Here is a 23,709-nt window from a genome sequence, read left to right as displayed (position 1 = left end):
CACAGACGTCCAGTCACATCCGAGAATTTTATTGGACACGTCTCCAGGCCTCGGAGGCCCAGCTCACGATCCCGCAGCCAAGGCTGGAGGACGGTGGTTCCATACAAAAAGTCTCAGGGCACACGGTAACCCCACAAAGCGACACTCTAAGATTACTATAGTTGGGAGACGGGAGGGCTGTTCCACAGACGTGCGAACAGGTCAAATCTTTATAAATAAACATCCAGTGAAAATGACATCTCGAATTCACCCTTATACACAGAGCACTCTAGGGCAGGTAAATGGGTGGGGTGGCCAGAAGCCAGCATCCTCACTGGTTGGGGGGCCTGGATGGGTGATGAGTGGGCCCAGATGTCCACGGCACGGGGCGGGTGGGGGCAACACACGATGGGCACTAGGACACTGCGCATTTACAAGACCAACTACTTGGGGGGGGGGGGGGCAACTGCCCCGAGCATGTGTGTCAGGCTGTTCATTCTGGAATGAGGAGGGGATGGTCTTTACATCATATTCTGTGGCTGGTGGGCGTGGAGAGGGGCTACTTTGTGGAGAGGATGAGGGCGACGATGAGACCGTAGAGACCCAGCACCTCTGCGAAGATGAGGATCAAGATCATGCCCACGAATAGTCGGGGCTGCTGGGCAGTGCCCCGCACGCCGGCATCACCCACGATGCCAATGGCAAAGCCAGCTGCCAGCCCACTGAGGCCCACACTCAGGCCAGCGCCCAGTTGGAGGAAACTCCTGGGGGAGAGAGGACACAGGATAGACATTAGCTGCCTGCTGGAAAAGATGGTGGGCACGGGCCACTAACCAAATGCCCACTCCCCAGCCTTCAGACCTGTGCAGTGGCCTGACCCAGGGCAGGGCGGGTGTGGTGAGAAGAACCCAGCACTCACCTGTAGAGACTGATGCCTTCACTGAGAGAGTTAGCGATAAGGACTGCCACAACCAGGCCATAGATGGCAATAATGCCAGCCATGACCACTGGGATGATGGACTTCATGATCAGCTCTGGCCGCATGACCGACATGGCCGCAATGCCGGTGCCACTCTTCGCTGTACCATAGGCAGCACCCAGGGCTGTTGGGGAGGGGAGGCAAAGTGAATCCAGAGCATCTGGAGCCAGAACCTTGGGGGTAGCTCTGACACAGTTGAGGGCCACCCCATTATCACAAGCAAGGGGGAGATGAAGGTGGCACTCAGTCAGGGGCAGGTGGTGGCCCTCAGGGGAAATGGTCATAGCTGAGCACGCAAGGAACCCAAGTAACTGTTCCTTTCTTCTACCAGAGGTCCTTATGGCTGTGTGGTCTCTCTGGGCTCCTGCTCTGCTAGGAAACCCCCAACCGTGCTCACCAGCATTCCCCAATCCTACTATACTCCCATACTCCCAAGGAGTTCAGCTCAGCTGCCCCCAACCTAAAAGGTGGAGCTGTAACAGGCTGGCAGCAGTCACACAGGGAAACAGGCAGCTGAGCCCCTGGTGCCTTGCTGGAGAATCCGAACACCTTTTGTCCCACCTAGAGTCCCAGGCACTCAGGCCACATTAGGCCTGGAAAAGCATGAAATGATTGCCCATCAGCAGCACAGATGTTAGGCCAGGGTCAGCCTGCTGGCCTTGGGGCTATGCCCAGGGACAAGCTGCAAGACCCAAACTGCACACTGGGTCTAACCATTGTGGGTCAGGGGAAGCAGCCTGGTTCAGTTCTCTCAGGCCAATTTCCCTAACTCCCCAGCCTGCCCACCAAACTCCCCACCACTCCCAGCCCTGGGACACACTGCTGGGAGGGCTGGCATCTGTGTTGATGGGGCGAGCACACCCTCAGCTACTCAGCAGACCTAGACTCTTGAGTTTGGAGAGTCCTCTTAAACCAGAGAAGAAAAAGGGGGAGCCAAGGAGAAGACAGGGCACAGGAAGACAAGGGGGCTGTGGAGCCATCACCCAACCCAACTGTGAGGCCTCAGCAAACCTCCCAGAAGCCTAGCTTCTGCCGGAAACCTCCAGTAATGGGCGGCAGTGGGGGGAGGGGCTCTAAGAGGCCCGTCTCCTTTATGCTGCCCTCCTCCCTCTTCCTAGGGTATGCTGCCTTCCTGAAAGTTCCCCTCCTCTGCCTTGGAAGTCTAGAGTAACTTTTGCCCAGAACAGAGAGCCACAGAGGGTCAAGGCAGTTGTTCTGACTCCAGCCACCTGCTCTCCAGGGCTCCACCGTGCTTTTTGAGCAGAGGACAACATGGGTTGGATATGGAAGGGACCAAGACAATCCTGGCTATTCCTCTGCACATTTTATTCAGCTATTTGGGCCACAAAGTACCTACTCTGCTCATTACCGAGCAGGGGTGAGTTCAGAGGGGTGCTGCCTTCCCAGGGCTCTAAACTTAGTGAGGAGACAGATGCAGCACAGTGATATGTTCCAGGAGAGTGGGGAGGGTAGTGGTGGGATCTGGAAAAGGGCTTCGTAGAGGTGACATGAGTGGAGGGGTGACAGTGAATAGGAAGATTCCAAACAGCCTGAATGGAGATGCTAGCCTAGATGGTGCTGAATGGGGAGCTACTGGAGAGGAAGAGGCAAGGAAGGGTGGGGACAGAGGGACCTGCACTATCCCCTCCCCATGGTCCCAGAGGCACCTCAACACTGCCTTGCCTAGACATTCAGCAGCTTCAGCCTGGAGCTCAGGGTTTCTGTCTTCATGAAGACTCTGCTGGTTGCAGTGCATTCTTTGGGCTCTGACTACAGACCCAGCACACTGGACTGTCACATATGTGTGAGGGGCCAGTGCCACAGCTCACTACTCAAGGAGGAAAGCACAGGCTGCCACATGGCACTGAGTGGGGGACTGTTTCAGGGAACTCAGCATCATAGGCATTGGGACACCGCAAGGGGCATGAAGTGAGCTGGGGCCCTTCTCTCAGAGGGCAGCAGAGAGATCATGTGGCTGAGGCTGGGGTGGCAACAAGAGAAACAAAGGGAAGAAGCAGGGGTGACCATCAGGAGAGAAAAGCAGTCTATCTGGGCAGCAGCAGGTGTGTGAGAAAGCCCTGGGTGCTAGCTCTGAAGGCCGAGCCCGACGAGGCTCCGGATCCAATGGGAGACAGGGAGACTGCGATCAGATGGCAGTTCCAGGAACACAGCACCAAACACTGGGTGCCCACCAGCAGGGAGGAAGTCACAGAAAATATGGAAAAGGAACAAGTGACAGCTTTCTGGACATGATGAAGAAAGAATCGACAGGACTTTTGTCACAAGTTAAGAAAAAAAGGGAAGCTGAAATGGGAGATGGAGATTGGGGAGGCCTGAGAGTGAGTGGGCCTCTTTCAGTTGTAAGACCAATCAGCAAAGCACTAGGCAGGCCAGGGGATATCTAGGCCAGGAGCTGGGGACAGAGCTTGGAGTCAGCCAGGCAGCAACACCTGAGGCCTGAGCACTGAGGGGCTTGTTCACACAGGCACAAGGAGGTAGATGAAGACAAGCCTTAAAGAAAGACATATTTAAAGGGAGAAATGAAATAAAAAGTCAACCACATTAAGCCCCATGTAGGGAAGGGAGCAGGAGTGAAGCTGCATTCACACCAACAGGAATGAATGGCCTCAATCCCCAGGAGCCTGGGACAAACAAAAAGGCCCTGGACCACTGCTATCCTGTTCTCAGTAACTTTCGGACACCTGCTGGTCTGGCTCCATCCGAAAGTACCAAGTAAGTTCTAGAAGGAGAAGAGATGTACATGGTAACTAGAGGGAGACCAAGAGCTGGGTACAGATAAAGGGCTCAATAGGCAAAGTCAGCTTCAGGAGCAAACAGTGACAGCCAGAATCCCATGTGCGCAGGCATTGTGTTTTGTTCACTGATGTCTCCAAGTGCTTGACACATAGTAGGAGCTCAATCAAGACTTGTTGAATGAATAAATGAGCCATAAGCAGCACCCCAAGGAGGCCAGGCAAAGCAGAATCCCTGGAGGCAAAGCACAGAAAAGGCTGGGGGAGGGGGCACACAGCCTGATGGGAGGCCCTAGAAAGCAGTCTGCCCCTGAAGATGTGGAAAGAGCAAGCACTGCCTAGGAGGGAAGGGGAAGTTCAGACTTCTCCCACCACAAATGACCTCTTACTCACACATGATGGGAAGGGCAGGGCTCACTCAGCAGCTCGTGACTGGCAGGCAGGCTGAGGGAGAGGGAGGCCACCAGGAGAGCAGAGCCCCCCATGTCCCCACCTCACAAGTGTTTACAGTCAGCAGAGACTGTTTGGAGTGCAAACCCTCCAGTACTTGCATAGGGAGCCTCCCAATTCACCAGGCAGGGCGGGGCAGGGTGTGGTCACCAAAGCCAAAAACCAGACCCAGACCAGGCCAGACCAGTCCATGGGGGCTGCATCTGGGCCAAGACTCACCTCCCTGGGTTACACATTCCTGAGCCTGGTCCAAATATCTTTCTCCCAGGTAGATCAATTTTCACTAAATTCGACACCCAAGGACTGTCAAAACCCAACTTCAAAAGCAGGGTGACATAAAGAAGGCCCCTTTCTCCCTACCTAGGGCAGCCCCTCCCAATACTAGACCTAATGGAAAGGAAGGTTATTCATTCATTCATTTTCATTCATTGGGACCTGAACTAGAAAACTATCCTAAGGAAAAAGGCCCAATCCCCTCATTGCTGAGGCTCTGTGCGACCCTCTCCCCTACCCCAAAGCAGAATCTCAGCAAGCGTCCACACAACACAGCGCTGATGCTGGCCAGACTCCCTTGGTCCTCGGCCTGTCTGATCCCCACCTCAATTCCCAACACTCCCATCCTTGGGTCTCTGCTGGCTTTCAGGACCAACTTCTCGGCCCAGTTTTCCCAACAAACCCACACAGGGCTATTGGGAAACAGGGACAAGCCCTAACCGGAAGCACCTTCCTCTGGGTACAGACCCACCTGACCTGCACGGGGGGGAGGGGGAAGGGCGAGAGCTTTGCACCTCGGCGGGGAATGCCAGGACCCGATTCCCCAAATCCATGGACAGGGCGGGCCCCGAATCGGGGGAGCTTTCTGAGGTGTGATGTCACACCTGCCCGCAGGACTGGGGGGGCGGATTCGGAGCAGGCGCAGGACGGCGCGCCCCCACCTCAGCCTCCCTCCCACCTCTCCCGCGGCTAAGATGGCAGCGGCGCCACCGCCCCACCCCCGCACCGGCACAGACCGGGAGAAGAGAGACCGGCCCGTGTACCCACGGGAGACCCTTGGGACTCGGACCCTGGCCCAGCCCGTATGCCCTGCACTGGACACCCGACAGCCCCAGCAGTCTTCTGGGCCCCGACCCTCGCCCGAGGTCACATGAGGCCCGGGACCCCCAACAGCTCGGGATTGCGTCAGAGTGACGTCACACACCGAACCCCGGCGAGCTGTGGGCACGAGCCCCACGCGCCCCGGCGCCCCCCGGGTCCCTCCTGCCGCGGCGCTCACCGCTGAAGACCATGGCGGCCGAGGCGCCCATGACCGCGAAAAAGGAGGCATACTCGGGACCGCCGCTCTTGACCTCGGACATGTCTGCGGGTGGGGAGGGGGCGAGCTCAGCGGGCCGAGGCGGGGACGAGAACCGGCTGGGCGAGGCGGGCAGGCAGCGGGCAACGAGCGCGAGGCGAGCGATCAGACGGCTGCGAAGGCGACCAGCCCGTCAGCCGCTGCGCTCTAAATACCAGCACCGCAGAACAAAATGGCCGCAGCGGCCGCGTCACATGACCCGAGCTCCGCCCCCCCGTGCGGGCCGAACCACTTCGCGCCGGTGGGGGGCGCCACGGCCCCGGCACACTTAGCGGCCCGCTGACGCCCCCGCACGGTGCCGCGGCCCCGCCGGCCGGGACTCTGGCCTTCAGCCTCTCCTCGGCCTCCGAGGGTGCGCTGGCGGGCGCTGCGACCTCTCGGACCCTGCGGCGTCGCGCCCGTGGGGTCCCCCAGCCGGGCGGGGCGGTGGCGCGACACATTATCATATGGGGCTGGGCGTGGGGGTGCCCCGCCTCCTCTGCGGCTGCGTGGCGCCCGCAGGTGTTGGGTTCTGTGGGTTGCTTTTCTTTGCATTCGCAGCGCGGATCATGGCCGCCGGGTTCTCGCAGCCTTGCCCCCAGGGACCCAGGACCACCCTCTCCTCCTGGAACGACCTGAGGGTCCGAGCAGACGGAGCCAAATCCCGAGTCCCGGGCGCCTGCCTCTTCTGCCCCAGCCCCTGGGGAAAGCCCCAGCCCACCTGTGAAGTCCCTCCGTCGCTCCACCCCGACTCCCCAGCCTCCTCCAGACCCAGACCCACCAGCCCCCGACCCAGAAATTGGTGTCGTCTCCTCTGGTCTCCTAGGAAAAGGAACCCCCTCCCCAGCATGTCTCCTCTCTTGCATTAGGGATCCAGGCTTCAGTTGGGGGGCAGGGGCTGTTGTCCGTCGGTGTTGTAACCTGTGGAGGCTCCCCCAGATTACTGCGCGGTCTGGGGTCCCTGCCCTGCTCGACCTCACGCAGAGCTTGCACCTGCAGGGCTGCCCTTATTTCTGAAGAGCAGCCCGTGGTTCCAGCCCAGCACAAAGCCTAGCCTGGAACTGGCACTGCCCTGCTGATCCCATGTGGTGGTCCCGCACCCCAAATGGCTGCCTGGTTACCCACCAGCTCCTGTTCCCTATGTTCTTTATCCCTTCCCTTTCAGGAGCCCTGGGTGACTGCTTCCTGGGTCTCCCTTGAGCTCCAAGCCCTGGTTCTGACATTAAAGAATTCTTCCTGAACATCCTGGTGGCAGCTGTCACCAATCTTCTCCCTGGCCTGGCCCTCCCACTGGGCTCTCAGCTCCACCTCCTACAACAGAAACCTCCTCCCGCTCTCTTCTCTTTGGTGAGGTCGGGTCTGCCACCTTCTAAACTTGGAGCCCACAGAAGTACCAGGTCTACCCTGTTTCAAAAGAGAGGAGGCCACCATATGGCTAGAGCCCTCCCCACATCCCTCTGCCACCCTCTTCCTTGCCCTAGACTCTGACTTCTGGAAAGAGGAATCTTTATTCCATGTCTCCACCTCACCTGCCCTCCATCCCTCAGGTCACTGGAGACTGTCATTTCTCTAAGCCACAGGACATTTGTCAGGCTGTCTGAGTGGGTCTCTCTGTTGCTGTGGCCCACTGCCCACTCCTCCACAACCTCTCCTTTCTTTCCAGCTCATCTCCTACGGCCTAGATGCCTTCCTGGAGCCACAGGGAGGAGCAAGGACAGGTCCAGGTCCTACAATGGTTCACAGGGCTTCACCCCACCCCTGGGTGATCAAGCCTTCTCTCTGTACCTTTCCAGACCTGCCCCAGGCCCAGCCCCTATAACTCTAGACACTTAGGGTCCAGCACTAAGGGAGCCCAGGCCAGGGAGCTGGCACTGGCTGGGGTGCCAGGGATGCTGCGTCCAGGGGGAGAATTCACACCAAGGAAAGGAGAGGCAGGACAGTCCACAGCAGTCAGAAGCACAGCAGTGGGCAAAGTGCACAGAACCCCAGTATGGCTGAAATTCCAAGACTGGGAAGTCAGGAGACAGTTTCCTTATTGGGCTCAGGGAACACGTCGGCTTCGTTCCCGGTCCTCTTATTTTCTGTCCAAGTTCTGGTATGAGACGCCACACTGCGTCTCCAGTGGGGCTGCTGACACCGTAAACCAGCATGTCTCAAACTGAGTTTACCCCTCACCCTCATCACCAGTAGCTTCCACTCAGTTATTTCCATTTTGGGCAAGAGATACAACCATCCACCCAACTGCTCACACCACAGCCTTCGAGTCACACACTGCTCACTCTTTATGACTCACCAAGCCCTGAGGTTCCTCAGCTCCTAGCACTCAGCTCTGACCCCACCTGCAGCCTGCTGCCCCTTGGGTGACCCTTCATTTCTGGCCTGGGTCTTTCCACACCCTCTACATGATTAGCCTGCTCAGTCTTACTCCCCCCTCAACCCATTCTTCACCTTAAAGCTATAGGATCTTTCTAATTGGCACGTCTGACCAGTTGCTCCCCCCTGGAATCCTTCACTGTCTTCCTGACACAGGCTGGACCCTTGGTGGTGTCCTCTCAGGCCCTCCCCATCTCTTCTCGTGTTGCCCCCTCCTCACCTTTGTCCTTGATCCTGTAGTTCTCTCTGCACCAATCACTCTTCCTTCCTTCTTACTTAGGGAATGCTATTCAGTCTTTAGAATGCTACCTCCTTCAGGAAGCCCTCCTGACTTCCTCCACCTCCTCAGGCCTCTTTTTCATCCTTTGTAGTCCCTTACTACTTTTTTTCACTCACTACCTTCCCCACTGAGAGTCCCTGTGCCTCTTTTTCTGTATCTTTGACCCCTGTAGGATGCCTGGTGCATACACCTAACGTTTACTGATTACTAAGTGTGTGCCAGGCCTGTCCTGAGCATTTTTTGGGTATTGTCTACTCCTCGAAATGACCCTCTGAGGAAGATATCACCATCACCCTCATTGTGTGAAAATGGAAATAGGCCTAGGAAGGTTAATTGCCTTGCTCAGGGTCAGGCAGGTGGAGAGTAGTGGAACTGAAACTCTGGCTACACAGGCTGGGCCTGGTCTATGTGGCTCATGCACCACCTGCCTCCTTCACTAGGCAGGGGTCAAGGAGCTTCTGGTGACCAGTGATGGGATCCAGAGAGGCAAGGTCGCCTTCCCCTAGGCCTCCCAGAACTGGGCAGGGCTCTGGAGTGGGATGGCCTGGGGCTGTGGAAGGGAGTGGCCAGGGATACACACCTCTGCCTTCTCCCTCACAAATAAGTCCCCAGCTTGAAACCAGTGTCATGAGCCCCTGGCCTGTCACTGCAGGTGGGGATTTCCAGAAATAAAGAAGGGGCTTTGGGAAACTCAGGTCAGAGGCCCTGATAGGGAGGTATAGAGAGATGTGGATTGGGGTCCTGACGCCTCCAAAGGTCTTATTTATTTTTAGAGAATTGAAGGGGGGAGAGAAACACTGCTATGAGAGACACACATTGATTGGTTGCCTACTGCACTTGCCCTGACTAGGGCCAGGGGTCAAACCTTCAACCCAGGTACATGCCTTTTACTGGGAACCGAACCCACAACCCTTCCATCTGAGGGCTGACACTCTTACCACTGAGCCACATTGGCCAGGGCCCTCTGAGGGTTTTGATGGGGATAAAAGGGCCCACTGTCCCCACTGAAATACGGTAGCAGAGAGAGGAGTCCAGTGGAACTTTGCAAGACCTGAGGGAAGGGAGAGGGACGGCTAGAGAGAAAAATGACAATAAGATTCCATCCAGATGGCCTCAAATGATTGGAAAGATGAACTTATCTGAAGACGCCATTTCAAAGAAGAAAGAAAAGAGTTGAGCAGCCTGACAAAGGGCCTTATCAAGAACATCGGGGAAACTGCATCAAGCAAGCATTCCAGGCAGGGTGCCCTCTCCCTGCGAACAGTCTCATTCTCCCTGAGTTGCCATGAAGATACACTAGAGGGGGCATACGGCGAGAGATGACCCCGCTCTCTTGACCTGGCTAGATAAGTGGCCCAGGCAAGGCTGGGAGGAGATTGAATAAAGGCAATTTTCTGTATAGTTAAAAAATGGGGCTTATAAAATTATACAAGTTATTTTTATTTATTTTTTAATCCTCATCTGAGGATATGGTTTTTATTGATTTTAGAGAGAGAGGGAAGGGGAGAGAAAGACAGGTAGAGAGAGAAACATCCATGTGAAAGAGACATGGATTGGTTGCCTCTGACTGGGAAACCTGGGTATGTGGCCTGACCGGGAATTGAACCCGCAACCTTTTGGCGTACGGGATGATGCTCCAACCGAGCCACCCAGGCAGGACCCCAAGTTTTTGGTTTTTTTAAATAAAATGTCCTATAGGTAAACACAGCATGGTACAAGCAGGACCTGACAGCCACCTGGTCACTGGTAGAGGGCGCCCTGGGGCTGCCCCTGACCACCAGGGGGCAGTGCAAGGCTCTCTCCTTGGGCCTGCCAGAAGGAAGGAAAGGAGGGAGGGGGAATCCTGCGGGTTTACAGTAAACCAGAACCTGGCACGGAGCCTGACACAGGTACCAGGTTATCAAAAAGGGTGCCACAAGGGGCACTGACTGCCTTGGACCCTCCCTCTGGTCTGGGCTTGGCACCCTGAAGGCCAGCCTGACCTCCTCACCTCCACCAGTGGGGTTACAACCTCCCGGCTCTGTCTGCCTTTCATCCTAAGCCACTCATCTGACATTTAGTGAACATGTACTGTGTGCAGACACCAAGCTAGGCTCTGGGGATACAAAATTTAGGAAAAGAATTCCTACCCTCTAGGAGCTCACAGCCATGGGGGCTGGACAATGATGTCCAACGCCTGCTATGGTAAAAAGCTGTTAATGCAGGGAATATTGGTGGCATACCCCAACCATAGGCCCCAGAAATGCACACTGCCATGTGAGAGCAATGCATACTCACCTGTCTTCCAGAATCACCCTTCCAGACTATGCCAGCAGCACAGGCAGGACCACATGGAGGCTCCTGCTGTCAGAGGCTGACAGTCTCCAGGGGAGGAAATAGGGAGACTGGAAAAGCATTGTCTCCTGGGGCCTCAGGTAAAGTGTCCTGGTGCAGGGGCACTGCAGCCGACTGAGGGATGGGAAATGTCCTGTGTGAAGACCTGGAGACAGAGGCTCTTGGTTCAGAGCAGGAACTGAAAACCAGCTGGCACCAAGCCTCCATTCACCTGTCCTGCTATGACTTCTCAAACCTGGGCCAGGGCCCCACCCATCAGGGCAGCAGCAGGAGTGCTCACAGGGAGAACTGGTCTCTCTCAGAGGCAGCCACAAAGGAAGAGCGAGGGGCAGGAGCTTGTCTCCACGCTGAGACAGAGTGAGGAAGCAAAAAGGAAGGAAAGAGGGAGAAGCGCAGTTTCACAGGAAAAAGGCAAAAGCCCTGAAGCAGCTGCAGGAAGGGCACTGGAAGGAGCCAGACAGGCGGAGAAAAAATGTGTTACGTTTTCCTTTGTATTACATAGGTACACACAATTAAAATTCTAGGTATTAGAAAAGACATTGACTCATATAACCTTTCAGATAAAATATTCTCATTTGGATGAGCATGATTTTGTTGTTGTTAATCCTCACCTGAGGATATATTTTTTTCTATTGCTTTTCAGAGAATGGAAGGGAGGGAGGGAAGAGAAAGAAAGAGGGAGAGAAACATCGATGTGAGACACACCGACTGGTTGCCTCCTGCACGCACCCCAACCTGGCTCAGAGAGCGAACCCACAACTGAGGTACGTTCCCTTTACCAGGAATCAAACCTGCAACCCTTCGGTGCACAGGCTGATGCCCTAACCACTGAACCACACTAGCCAGGGTGAGCATGACTTTTTGATACTGAATTTTCCACATGACGGATCCAAGCAATTCTTGACTGAGACATTTGGCCTCTCCTCTCATTCCTCTTATTTATGGAGCACGTCTACATGACAGGCTGCGTGAACAAGAACAAAACAAAATTAGGGCAGGACTTGGTTCACACTGGCCTTGGCAGCAAATGCACCAGGGTATGCATCTCCTGTAATGGAGAGAAACTTTTCCTACTGTTCAATCAGCTAATTCCATCTTTTTTTTAAATCCTCACCTGAGGATATTTTTTCCATTGCTTTTTCAAAGAGTGTGGAAGGGAGAGAGACACATCGACTGGCTGCCTCCTGCACATTCCCAGCTGGGGAGGGATAGAGCCTGCAACCGAGGTACATGCCCTTGGCCGAAATTGAACCTGGGAACCTTCAGTCTGCAGGCCGATGCTCTAACCACTGAGCCAAACAGGCTAGGGCAAATGCAGTCTTTTTACTATTTATTTATAACTTCTGCTATTTATTTATTTATTTATTTACTTACTTATTTATTTGGTTAATCCTCACCCGAGAATATTTTTTCCATTGATTGTTAGAATGGAAGGGAACGGGAGGAGGGAGAGAGAGACATCCGTTGGTTGCCTCCCTTGACCAAGAATCAAACTCATGACCCACCCTAGCCTGTTTGGCTCAGTGGTTAGAGTGCAGAACCTCAGCCTTCTGACTGAAGGGTCCTGGGTTCGATTTCGAACAAGGGCATGTACCTCAGTTGCAGGCTCGCTTCCTGGCCCTGGTCAGAGTGTGTGTGGGAGGCAACCAATTGATGTGTCTCTCTCACATCAATGTTTCTCTCTCTCTCCCTTCCATTCTTTCTGAAAAGCAATGGAAAAAATACCCTCAGGTGAAGATTAAGGAAAAAAAAGATACAAAAACAAACAAACCCATGACCCTTCATGCAAGGGCTGAAGCTCTAACCACAGAGCCACGCAGGCCAGGGCTAATGTAGTCTTTTAAATTCTTCAAGGGAGCGCCCTGGCCGGTGTGTCTCAGTTGACTGGGCGTCATCCCACGCACAGAAAGTTGCCAGTTTGATTCCTGGTCAGGGCATGTACCTGGGTTGCAGGTTCAGGTTCCATCCTTGGGGTGCGTGCAGGAGGCAACCAATCAATGTGTCTCATTTTCCCCTCTCTCCCCCTCCCTCCCTCTAAAAATCAATGGAAAAAATATCTTTGGGTGAAGATTAACAACAACAACAACAACAACAAATCTTCAAGGGAGTAATGTTCCTTCAAGTCCAGTGCTTCCTTTTCCGAACTCCCTGGATGTTGTCAGTCCTGGAGATGATGCACCCAGGATTTTCCATCCCATTTGTTTTCATGACAAATGTTTCACAGTGATGTTATTGCATTTTTTCTCATTAATTTTGTTTAGGATTCAAAATAAAGCTGACCAAACATATTACTAAATAACTTATTTTCACTTTTCCAAAATTGGATTGTGCTGCAAAACCCCACATTCTCTCACTACACATTTTACATGGTCCTTGCAATTTTTTTAATAATCCTCACCCAAGGAATGAGGATATTTTCCCCCCATTGATTTCTAGAGAGAGAGGAAGGAAGGGGGAGGGGGAAGAGAAAGGAGAGAGAAAGATCTATGTGAGAGAGACACCAAGATTGGCTGCCTCTGGCATGCACCCCAACCAGGGGTGGGGATTGAACCTGCAACCCAGGTACATGCCCATGACCAGGAATTGAACCCTCGACCCTCTGGTGCACAGGCCAACACTGAGCCACACCAGCCAGGGCCTTGCAATGTTTTATTACATTTAGATGCTCCAAAGTGTCAGTCCAGTTATCCATTTTCCAGCCAATAACCATCCTACACTGGAATGAAAGGTAAAAATTCACACTTTTCCCTCTTCAATCTTTAACTTATTTTTGACAAAATGTGTCCTTTGCCAGTCAATGCCCTTCAGTATGAAATAGAGCAGATGTCTGCTGTCTCTTTGCATGAAAATAAAAACCAACTGGGACCACTTGCACTGCGCAAGCTTCCCTGTTGCTGATGGCCTCACCGGACCAGATCAGACACCTGCAGTCTCCCTTTAGCCTGGGCACTTCTCGCTGATAAAACAGCTTCTCACTGGTGAACTAACCAAGCAGCTAAGTAACACACCTGTGGGTTCAGCAATATGAAGTGGAAGGTTTTGTTGGTTGGTGTGTCTCTGTCACGTCATGGGTCAGTGTGTCCACTGACTTTGCTTCCTCAGTCCCAAGCACAATGTTGACAAATTCTAAATAGTTGGCTAAAAGGAGCATGTCTGCCAGTGTGTGGGGCATTTCATCTTTAGCAACAAACCACATGATGCTGTACCTAACTTCTTGAGTACAATCTGACACTAACAAAGACCATAAATTTTTTTACACCAGATTATTTTTTTAAGTCCCCATGTTTTTCTGCCTTAGTGCTTTGTCGGGGGAAGCACCATCAAATATGCTTGGTACCTCTGAGCCATTTGGTAACTTCTTCATGCAAACAAGACATTTAGGGAGAAAATAAATAGATAGATGATAGATAGATAGATAGATAGATAGATAGATAGATAGATAAGATGGTTAGGCAGAGACAATAGGATATATGAATACGTGTTTAAGACAGTAGCTGTACTACCTAATTAGTGGCATTTTATAAAATCAGTCTTATGAATTTGATGACATTCTGGATTTAGTAAAAATGTGTGAAAGTAGCAATCTATAAAAATTAAACATATTCCTGGAACAGAAAAAGGGCTACAGAAAAACTCAGGGGGAAAAAGGCTAAGTTAATAGCATTATATCAATGTTAATTCCTTTGTTTTAATAAATGTGCAATATTATCAAATGGGGGAAGCTGGGAAAAGAATATATAGGACTCTGTACCATCTTGTAACTCTTCTGTAAATCTAAAATTATTTCAAAATAAAAAGTTTAAAAAATGAACCTATTAAATATAAAAGAGTTAAGGAAACTAATACTTTATGGCTCATGATATGAATAAGAAATGTGAAGGTTTTCTGAAATTTAAAAATTTCTAAAACAAGTTGTTCTGAAAAACTAAAAAACTCAAACATGTAGTTTATAAAAATAGAAAAAAATTGAAATACTAATATTAATAATTAAAACTCTGAAAACTAAAATGGCTTATGCTTATATTAAGAATTATTTTTGGCCTGGCTGGGCATGGCTCAGTGGTTGAGCATCAACCTAGGATCCAGGAGATCATAGTTTGATTCCCGGTCAGGACACATGCCCAGGTTGTGGGCTTGATCCCCAGTCGGGGGTGTACAGGAGGCAGCCGATTAACGACGACTCTCTCATCATTGATGTTTCTATTTCTCTCTCTCCCTCTCTCTCTGAAATCAATAAAGATATATTTTTAAAAAATTATTTTTGAAACACTGATTTTCTGAAGCCCTAAAGGCATAGTTCATTTTAATGAATCACTGAATGAAGTGGTTTAAACGATATTGACATTAAACTACTATTTTATTGATTTCAGAGAGAGGGCAGGAGAGGGAGAGAGAGATAGAAACATCAATGATGAGAGAGTCATCAATTGGCTGCCTCCTGCATGCCCCCTACTGGGGATAGAGCCCGAAACTCAGGCATGTGCCCTGACCGGGAATCAAACCCATGACCTTCTGGCTCACTGAGTCACATCGGCTGGGCTAAACTATATTGAATTTTTGTATTTAAAATAAACTTTTAAACCTTTCTAGAAAAACAAATAATTCATTATGCAATTCCATAAAACTTTGGCTAACTTTTAACATCAAAAGCTAATAATAAATAATCAAGAAGAAATAATAGACAATATTAACAAAATAAAGTATATGCTATTTGGGAACACCTAATATCATATAAGAAGGACAATAATAAGAAAAATAAAGATAATAATCACACGCCCGCCTGGTGTGGCTCAGCAGTGAGCACTGACCTATGATCTAAAAGATGGTGGTTTGATTCCCAGTCAGGGCACATACCCGGGTTGCAGGCTTGATCCCCAGCAGGAGGCATGCAAGAGGCAGCCGATCAATGATTCTCTCATCATTGATGTTTCTCTCTCTCTCTCCCTCTCCCTTCCTCTCTCTCTGAAATCAATAAAAATATATTTAAAAAAACAAACAATAATCACACATATCTTTTAATTTAGCAGAAAAATTAGGAAGACACTTTAAAAAATTATTTTGTATGCACACACAAAGATCTCATGATATAGAAATCATGACTAAGCAGCAAATGCCCTCCCTGGGCTGGATGCCTAGGAAGGCCCAACAGGGGCCCTCAGGGCAGCCACAGAGAAGCCTCTCGGCTTACCAGAAAAAAAATTCCCCAGCTCAGGAAGTTTGTCATGTAAATAGTACTCAAAAATACCTTTAGCTTCTTCTGAAAGGCTATGTTTTTAAAAGGACTTCAACATACCAGTGATAAAGCACAGACAAGCATTGTGCGGTGCAGCCTCCTGGGTCCCACTTGGTGACAAACCTGAAGGGGGAGCCCCTGGGGCACCCCCTGAAGAGACCAAACTTGGAATATGCAATGAGACTGTGTTTAATGAACATCAAAATACAGGCAAAGGCTGTGGGGGCTCAGAGGAAGGGGGAGTGGTGAGGGGTGCAGTGATCTGGGGTGGTGGGTAAGCAGTGTCACTGTCTTCCAGCACCTTTCTTCTCACAGCCTTTCAACAGTCCTGGGGGGACAGCAGAGCAGGACTGGCCCCATTTTACAGTTGGGGAAACTGAGTTCCAAACAAGTTCACTAGCTTGTCCAAAACCACACAGGGTGCCTGGTCCTTTCTTCAGCCCCTGCAGTCTGGTGGTCTGGCTCAGAGGAGATTTGAGTAGGTAGACAGAGGGAAGATGAACACCCCACAGGAAGAGCAAACACAGTGTGCAGATGGGTAGGGGGGTGGTAAGTAGGGACACTGAGGGGGCTGGTTGGAGGGCAGTAATCCTTGGCACCTGTAGCCCGGGCTGTTGCAGCATAGCCACTTGGATGTCTGCTTCTCCCCTCTTCCCTCCTGGGTGCCCAGGCCCTCAGGACCAGCTGAGGGAGGTCACAGAGCAGGAGGGCTGCTCCCAGCAGTGCTCACTGGCCAATCTTCACTTGGCACCTACTGAGCATGAGTCTGGTGCATAAGCAGGCAGGGCAGGGCAGAAGGGGAGAGGTGGCACACAAGAAACTCACACTATATAGCTGATCACAGTACTGTGAGAGTGATGCAGAGGGAGGACACATGCCATGCAGAAGGGCTAGTGTTGAAGACTGTGTGGGTAGGGAGCTAGGGAGGGTGCAGACCTGGTACACGAACTTGTGGGGCCCGATGAAGTGGAGGTGGGTAGGATTGGATGAGACAAGCATGACACACTGAGGAGTCTGGATCCTGGGGACCAGGTCACTGCAGCGACATGGAGGAGAAATCGGGCCACCAGAGACCGCAGGAGAGCTAAGGAGGCTCTGGCTGGTGAGGAGAACTGGAGAAGGCTCTGTGGATCCAGGCTTCTCCAGGCAGGCCCCTGGAAATGGAGCTGGTGGTTTGAGATCAGAGGGCCCTCCCCTGGCCATCCTAGGAGGCCTATCCAGGCGTGAGTACATAGTGGGGCCCAGCAGAAGCTTCAGGCTCTGCAGAAACACAAGAACACATGATGTCCATTCTGGCCCTTCATCCCACTGGCCCTTGGCACTCCCTTGGGAGGAGCCCAGAGCTCAGCATAGACCCTGCCTTCCCTAACCTCTTTTACCTGTGGTTAACTAAGAGGTGGCCCCAGGAGGCCAGAATGGGAAGGAGGAAACTGGGTTAGAAGCCCCAGGTAGACGCTCCTGCCAAGAAAGTCCCTAGGGTACATGTCTTTCTCAGGACCAACACACCTCTGGGGAGCCATAGCAGTAGGGTAGGCAGGAGGCTGCAGAGCCCCGCACAGAAGCCATGCAAAGAGGCACCAGCAGGGGGTGTCAGAAACCCACACTTGGCAGCCAGTTCCTTTTGCCTTTCAAATCCTGTCTCCACCAGGAAGGGATTAAGGGTCGAAGGGATTAAGGGTCAGAGGCTGCAAGATGTAGTCTTCCCTAGGCCTTAGACACAGGATGCCCCCACAGAGGAGAGCCCCAGGGCCCGAGTCCAAGGTGGAGGCAGTAGCGAGTCTGAGCAGGTCCTAGCAGGGTCAAGAGGAATAGGCCTGGCCAGCTGAGGCCCTAGCATTCCTGCCAAGCCCAGCATGAGAGCCCCAGCTATACCCCAATGCTTCCTATGCACGTGGTGAGGGGATCTTCATTCACTGCTTCCTCCCTGAAGAGGGGGCCCGGCCACTGCCACCCCCACCCCACAGCAGCAGTTCGGTCACCATCAGCACAGGCCTGTCAGTGGGTGTCGGGGTCCTGGAAGCCCCAGGCCTCCACAGCAGCGATGAGGAAGTTCTCAGAGCAGAGGGGCTGGTTGTTGAAAGTGTCGCAGTGGCCCGTGCGGCCCCGGTTCAGGTCTCCATCGATGTAGAGAGCCTGGCCGCCCCCTCCACCTGCAGAATGCTCAGTCAGTGGCTGCCCCTCTGTCTGGTACTGCCCTGGAGGTACTCTCCTCCTGCCCCTGAGCATCTCCACTTGTCCCTGCCCCAGCCCCACCAGGGGCCACTCTAAAACCAAAGGGCTGACCTTTGACCCTCCAAAGTCCACCAGCCCTCAGCCCTAACTCTAGGCTAGAGCCCACTTCCCAACTGATATACCCAGAATACCTGTTGCTACTCCCACTCCTCATGCCTGCTCTCTTCCTTTGCCATCATGGAGGTTCTGCCTGTCCTTCAGGTGAGGCACCTGCTATCCGAGTCAGCAATGGCTAACCCAGGGGCTTTGGCCACCCATGACCCTGTACCTTTTCCCAGGCTAAGTGAGAACAGCTTGAGGTGGAGGGAGATGCCCACCTACGATGAGGCAGTCAGTGCCCCCAGCCATGAACATGGACTCAGTCTTGGAGGGCAGGTTGAAGTGCCGAGTGGCCAGGAACGGTGAGAGGCGGTCAGCAGGGTCTGAGGATGAGGGTAAGGAGTGGCAGAGCAGGGATGGAGTGGCAGTGGTCTCCAAGGACAATGGCTTAGTCAGCTCTGGGTGTTTGATGACCACCCACTCATAGCGTTGGACCTCTGGCTGCAACTGAGGGTGAAAGAGCAGTATGAGGAACTGGCACACTATGCCCTGCAGGGCCCTTCTGGCCACTTTCCTCCCACAAATTTTCACTGAAGCCCTCTGTGTACGAGGCCTAATGCCAGGGCTGGGGAGACGGTGTCACACAGGGCAGGTAAGGGCCTGCCTGCTCTCATGGACCTCATGGTCTAATGATCACAAACCAGAAGAAAATGGAAAGGTTACCCTGTAGGGTAACTGCTATAACAAAAGTAAGCAGGTCACGTGAACAGAGGTGCTGGGGGTGCTGGGCCTGCTACCTTAGAGTGCCTGTAGGGAGATCTACTCACCCTAAATACAAAGCATTCTCCAGTCCCAAAGAAGCCCAGTTTGCCTCCAAACTTATTTCTCTCACTCCAGTCTGTAGACAGGTAAGCTCCACACACCTGGGGAGAAAGGCCAAGGCCCAAGGTGAGGCTGTACCATGTTGGCCTGTAAGAACATCCCTTTGGTTAGGGCCTGCTGAGGGGCCATGGTTTGTTGTCACAGAACCCTCTACCCCCTCTCAAGGGCAAGAGCTGAAGGTAAAGAGAGGTGTGGGGAGTCAGAATTTGGAGGGCATGGGGTTGGTAGTGAGAATGGGGGTGGGAGGTGGCTGCCATCAGCTTGTTTGGGGTATTATCATTTTGTTTCCCTCTTTGGTCCTCAAGCACGGGAATAAGCCCTAATGTCACACTCTGATTTGGGGCATTAGCTCCAGGGAGGCCCCTCAGATGAAAGCTTCCAGGAGGTACATATGCCTGCTCAACATTCTCCAATTCCCTGTTAGCCAGCAAAGCGCTTGATTCATCATTAGAGTCAAGTCCCTCAAGTGTCTGACAGAGTCATCTGCTATGATACAGATGACTGGTCTCCTCCTGGAAACCCAGACACAGAATCTGGAATGGGGTGAGGAACCTAAAAGTCGCATGGGTGCAGGTTTGGGAGCCTCTGCACAAGAAGCCTCTACCACCGGCAGACACCCCCAGGATAGGGGCACATGAGCGCTGACCTCCCTAGTCTCAGACTTTCCAGGGAGCAGGTACTGTAGAGAAAAGGGCTCTGAGAACTACCTGTTAGGGGGTGGAGGCAGGTGAAGGCAGCTGACTCATCTGGCGCTGGCCCACTGTGGCAGGAGGAGGCAGGGCCTCACTTACTAAGAATTTCTGCAATGCTCCTCCTAAGTAGCCAGGCTGTTTCAGCAGGGCCTGGACCCTCAGGGGAAACAAGAAGGCCCTGGATACTTGGGGGTCGGATAGGGAGGCTAGATTCACTTCTTTGTGGAGGGTGTCTCTGCTCTGTGGCCCTAAGCACAGGAAGGCTGGGTGAGGGCTGCAGGGGCACCCACCCTTCCTGGGGCACAGGAGCACCAGACTCCCCAAAACTCAGAGGCCAGAACCCCAGGTTCCCTCTGGTCCCTGCTCACCTCCTTTTGTGTGGTCTTAATGAGCAGGAGGGTGGGCTCGTGTCCTTCACACTGGAAATAGAACCTGGGGGAAGAGACCACATGTGCCAGTCCTAATGGGAAGCAGTTACCCTGCATTCCTTCGCTGTACCACCTCTAGCCAGCCTCTGTTGAACAGCGCCCACAGTGTCTGAGAAAGTTGGACTGCTATGGGTGGATGTGCCTGGGAAATGCATTTCCTTATCTCCTGAGGACCAGGCACAGTGGCTAAAGACCTGACAACACTCTGGACTGGGCACTCTTCTAAGCGAAGATGGAGCTCCCCTGAGGCAGCCTACAGGATGAGCAGTGAGCTGCCCCAGGACTTCACTGGTGTGAAGTTCAGAAGACATGGCATGGCAAATAGCCCCTAGCAGACAGAGAAGTGTGCCAGGTGCTTTGGGGAAGCAAAAACAAGAGGAACAGGTCCCTGCTCTAGGAAAGCTCAGAGTCCAAGCACATGGGAGACTGTGGCACTGGGAAGCATGTGAGGAGGCCTGACATTGCCATTGTGGTAGCTCCAGATGCCCAGGGCTTGACTGGCAGCCCTGATGGCTCTGTTTAGCTGTCTCTCAGTGGGCCTCCCAGGTCACACAGAGGTTGGGGCTGGGTAAATGCAGTTCCAGTTGTGCCATAATGCTCGTGGGGCTTGCAGAGAGTCCCTGCCACATGGGCTAGGCCAACTCTGCCTGTGCTGCCTCTGCCAGGTCACCTGTGACCCAAGCCACACAGTGTCCAAGGCTCAAGGGGGCGCTGAACCTGATGGAGCTGCCAGAGAGGCAGTATGCCCTGGGGAGGCCAACATAGCCACAGCCCCACAGGGCCAACCTGTTCCTGGCTTGTGGACTGACAGAGTGGGGGTGAGGAGTACTGAATCACAGCCTGTTGCCTTGAGTCGTCCTCTCTTATAGTTGTGTAAGCTCCCATGTCATCACAATGCCTACATGGGGACCTAGAGCTGTGATATGTATGGAAATGACCCCTAAATTTGGGTGGCCTGGGAGAGAAGCCCAGAAAAGGGCTTCCCAATTCTAAGGTCCCCAGGAAGAGGCAGGGCCTCATCTAGGTGCTCAGGTTCATAGGCCCATTTCCAGTGTGACTTCCTGAAAGCACAGGCAGGACCAGAAGGTGGGCAACTTCACCAGTCCCTCTGCCCCTCCTATACCACCTGACCCTCAGAGTCCATGCCTCAGGGCCTCGGAGGGCAGGCCTAGCCTCCCTGGCATTACCTGGTCAGGCTGTACCCATGCTGCAGTGAAGAGAAGAGCAGGAGGGGCTGACAGAGGGCGAATCGCTCAGGGATCCACGACCAGATATCTCTCATCTCCTTCACACTGACAATCTCTGAGTGGAAGTTCTCCGCATGAACAGCCAGGTGCACAAACTGCCTGGGGAGAGCCAGGAGAGATTCAGAGCACACCTGCAACCATAGCCCTGACCATACCCCTCACCCTGGGGTGTGCATTGGCTCTCTTGGAAGCTAAATCTAGAGGGAATTTCTCACCTATTCATCCTGGTCCTAGGTAACCTCAGGAAGAAATGGGATGGAGCTGTCCCCTGGAGACCCACTCCCCTGGAGCCCCACTCCCATCCCCTTACTAAGAGAGAAGAGGGCCCAGCCAAGACAGGGACAAAAGCACCTTTTCTCTAAGAAATGGGGACAGAAATTGGGTCAGCTCTGGCAAGATAATGCTTCAAGGCCAGCCAAGCACCAGCAGAGAGCACAACTGAGGCAACTGAGCAGACAGACAGACAGAAGGACAAACAGATGGCGCCTGAACATCAGCCAGGCTCCAAGGCAGCACTGCTGAAGCAAGCCCTGAGAGCCAACACAAGCAGCCAGGCCCCAGGTCAGCCAGGCCAGAAGACAGAGAATCCAGCCACAGAGATATGGTTTCCAGACCTACCTTTTAGAAAGTGAAACACTGAAAAACAGGAGGAAGCAACGGACATGGAGAAGAAGAAGAAAAATAAAACAGACAAGGAAAGGTTAGTGGTAAGTACTGATGTCCAGGACGTGCCTGCCTTTGGCCTGGAAGAAAGGTCTTTACAGTCATGTCATCTGCCACTGAGACAGTCTCAGCACACCATGGGCCCTTCCCACCCCTGCTCCCTGGGGGATGTGCTTAGGGCAGGAGGGGCAGAAAAAGGTCTGCTGTGAAATGACCAGAGTTGGCCAGACTGGACTACTCTGTGATCTTTTGACCGCATGGTCAACATCCAGCTTTCGTCTCTGCCATGGGCTTCAGGCCTGAGAACAGTAACCTGCGCCTTCCATTCCCACAGCGGTCTCAGCAGCCTGTGGCTGTAACCGGAAAAGCCCTGTTTCCTTTCCCATTGTTTCCTATCCATGCACAGATGGCTGGTTGGCTGGCAGTAGGCAGACCAAGAGGCTGGCAGGACAAGCTCATGCCCTAAGTCCCCAGGATGTATTCCACCAAAGCCCCGCCCCCCGCCCCCAAGTGGGCCCCTGGCAGCGGCCCTGAGGCCAGCCTACCTCTTCTGCTTCACGGTGATGCCCTTCTGCTTCAGAGCTTTCTCATTGGCCATCTGCAGGAGCTGAATTTCCTTCCGAGAGAAGAGGCGGATGGCAAATGCTTTCTCCAGCAGCTTCTCAGGAGACACAGTCTTGGCGATGTCCTTGACGAAGGTGCGGATGTCCTGCTTCACATTGTCCGACTCAAGCGGCTGTCCAGCTCTCACCTTGTGGAAGAACTTGAGGATTGCTAGTGCAACACGGTACAACACCTTGTAACCTTCCACCAGAAAGACATCAAAGACACGAGCAAAATAGCTGAGGGGCAGCTCTCCAAATAGCCAGCGCTGCCAGTCCGCATAGACCTGCAGAACGTCCTCCGACACGGCCACCATCAACTTGTGGGCTGCCTGGCAGTACTTATTCACTAGGTCCCCAAATGTCATGCAGGAAGACTCAAAGGCCAGAAAGCTCTGGTCGATCAGCTTCTTGCTGGGGTCATTGCAGGCCAAGATGCGGCAGGCCTTCTCGAAGCACTCAGCTTCATCGATGCTGTAGTGCAGCAGCAGGGCTACGACTGCAGGCAGGGCGGGGCAGAAGGAGATGTCAGGGAACTGGTTGGCGATGCACAGAAGAATCTTCCGAACAGCACCCTCACCCCGTGAGTTCAGACAGTAGCTGGGCACCTGTGTGTTGTCCACAAACTCAGGCAAGGGCAGGCTGCTGCTGCTGTGCTTGCCCACGATCTTGCCCACAATGTCACTGTACACGCTAGCATCAGGTGTGACCGTGCGGCAGGGGATGTCCCGGATCAGGCGCTGGTACACCTTCCCCCGCAGAGCATGGCTGTGGGCCCAGTAACCCTGGCGTGCAAGCTGCTTCAGCTCTTGCAGCTCGGTGCAGTTCAGTTCCTTGGGTCCCAGGTCCTGGATGGCAGTGTCCATCTTGTCTCTGTCCACAAAGCAGTTGTACCCCTGAGAGTCCATAGTGCAGGCCGCACCCAGGAAGAGGGCCCTAGGCTGCCAGGAGGAGGCAAAGAGCAGCTAAATCCTCTAGCCACCTCTCAGAGGCTTTTCTGCTAACCTGTTTGCCACCCCATATCCTGTAGGATTAAAAACTATGCTTAATACACGTGTATAAAGGTTCACATTTTAGAGAATATGTTTTTGTTTGACTCTTTCTATAAAGTATTACAAGGGCTTCCATTTAAGATAAGAGGATATTCCGAGAATTCACTATGAACTCTGGAGTATAACCTGTTTTCATGGAGCTTATAAAGTTACTGTAATAG

The 23,709-nt window shown here is 52.9% G+C and overlaps 2 protein-coding genes across 24 annotated transcripts in view; both read right to left on the bottom strand.

Annotated features, from left to right (window-relative positions):
- Positions 1–8: 8 nt before the first annotated feature.
- ATP6V0C (ATPase H+ transporting V0 subunit c) lies at positions 9–5,914 on the bottom strand. The gene is made up of 3 exons (XM_081131297.1): positions 5,435–5,914; positions 899–1,082; positions 9–743 (listed from the first exon to the last, which is right to left on the bottom strand). The coding sequence occupies exons 1-3, from the start codon at positions 5,514–5,516 to the stop codon at positions 539–541; spliced, it is 471 nt and encodes a 156-aa protein (XP_080987423.1). The 5' UTR covers positions 5,517–5,914; the 3' UTR covers positions 9–538.
- A 9,970-nt stretch (positions 5,915–15,884) lies between these two features.
- The window catches only part of TBC1D24 (TBC1 domain family member 24), a 25,161-nt gene continuing 17,336 nt past the window's right edge, over positions 15,885–23,709 (bottom strand). For 4 of the 23 annotated variants that reach the window (XM_081132431.1, XM_081132448.1, XM_081132449.1 and 1 more), the window contains 8 exons: positions 22,440–23,520; positions 21,850–21,867; positions 21,172–21,330; positions 19,925–19,988; positions 18,810–18,905; positions 18,261–18,489; positions 17,691–17,861; positions 15,885–16,971 (listed from right to left, as the gene is read on the bottom strand). In XM_081132431.1, the coding sequence (XP_080988557.1) occupies positions 17,707–17,861; positions 18,261–18,489; positions 18,810–18,905; positions 19,925–19,988; positions 21,172–21,330; positions 21,850–21,867; positions 22,440–23,404 (1,686 nt within the window). In that variant the 5' untranslated portion in view covers positions 23,405–23,520 and the 3' untranslated portion in view covers positions 15,885–16,971; positions 17,691–17,706. Of the gene's footprint in view, positions 17,862–18,260; positions 18,490–18,809; positions 18,906–19,924; positions 19,989–21,171; positions 21,331–21,849; positions 21,868–22,439; positions 23,521–23,709 lie in introns of all 23 variants that reach the window. The other 19 variants (XM_081132433.1, XM_081132436.1, XM_081132452.1 and 16 more) reach the window with 6 other exon arrangements.

The sequence above is a fragment of the Miniopterus schreibersii genome (assembly GCF_964146895.1).
Source record: "Miniopterus schreibersii genome assembly, chromosome: 3".
In the NCBI taxonomy this organism is placed as follows: Eukaryota; Metazoa; Chordata; class Mammalia; order Chiroptera; family Miniopteridae; genus Miniopterus; species Miniopterus schreibersii.
The sequence above is the reverse complement of the archived record's forward strand: the minus strand, read 5'-3'. Positions and strand labels throughout refer to the sequence as shown.

Excerpts from the sequence above, each read along its gene's own strand:
- ATP6V0C (XM_081131297.1), bottom strand. The coding sequence starts at position 5,516 with ATGTCCGAGGTCAAGAGCGGCGGTCCCGAGTATGCCTCCTTTTTCGCG. Across the intron at positions 1,083-5,434 it reads GGCCGCCATGGTCTTCAGCG|CCCTGGGTGCTGCCTATGGT; the intron begins GTGAGCGCCGCG and ends CCTCCCCAACAG. Across the intron at positions 744-898 it reads GAAGGCATCAGTCTCTACAG|GAGTTTCCTCCAACTGGGCG; the intron begins GTGAGTGCTGGG and ends TCTCTCCCCCAG.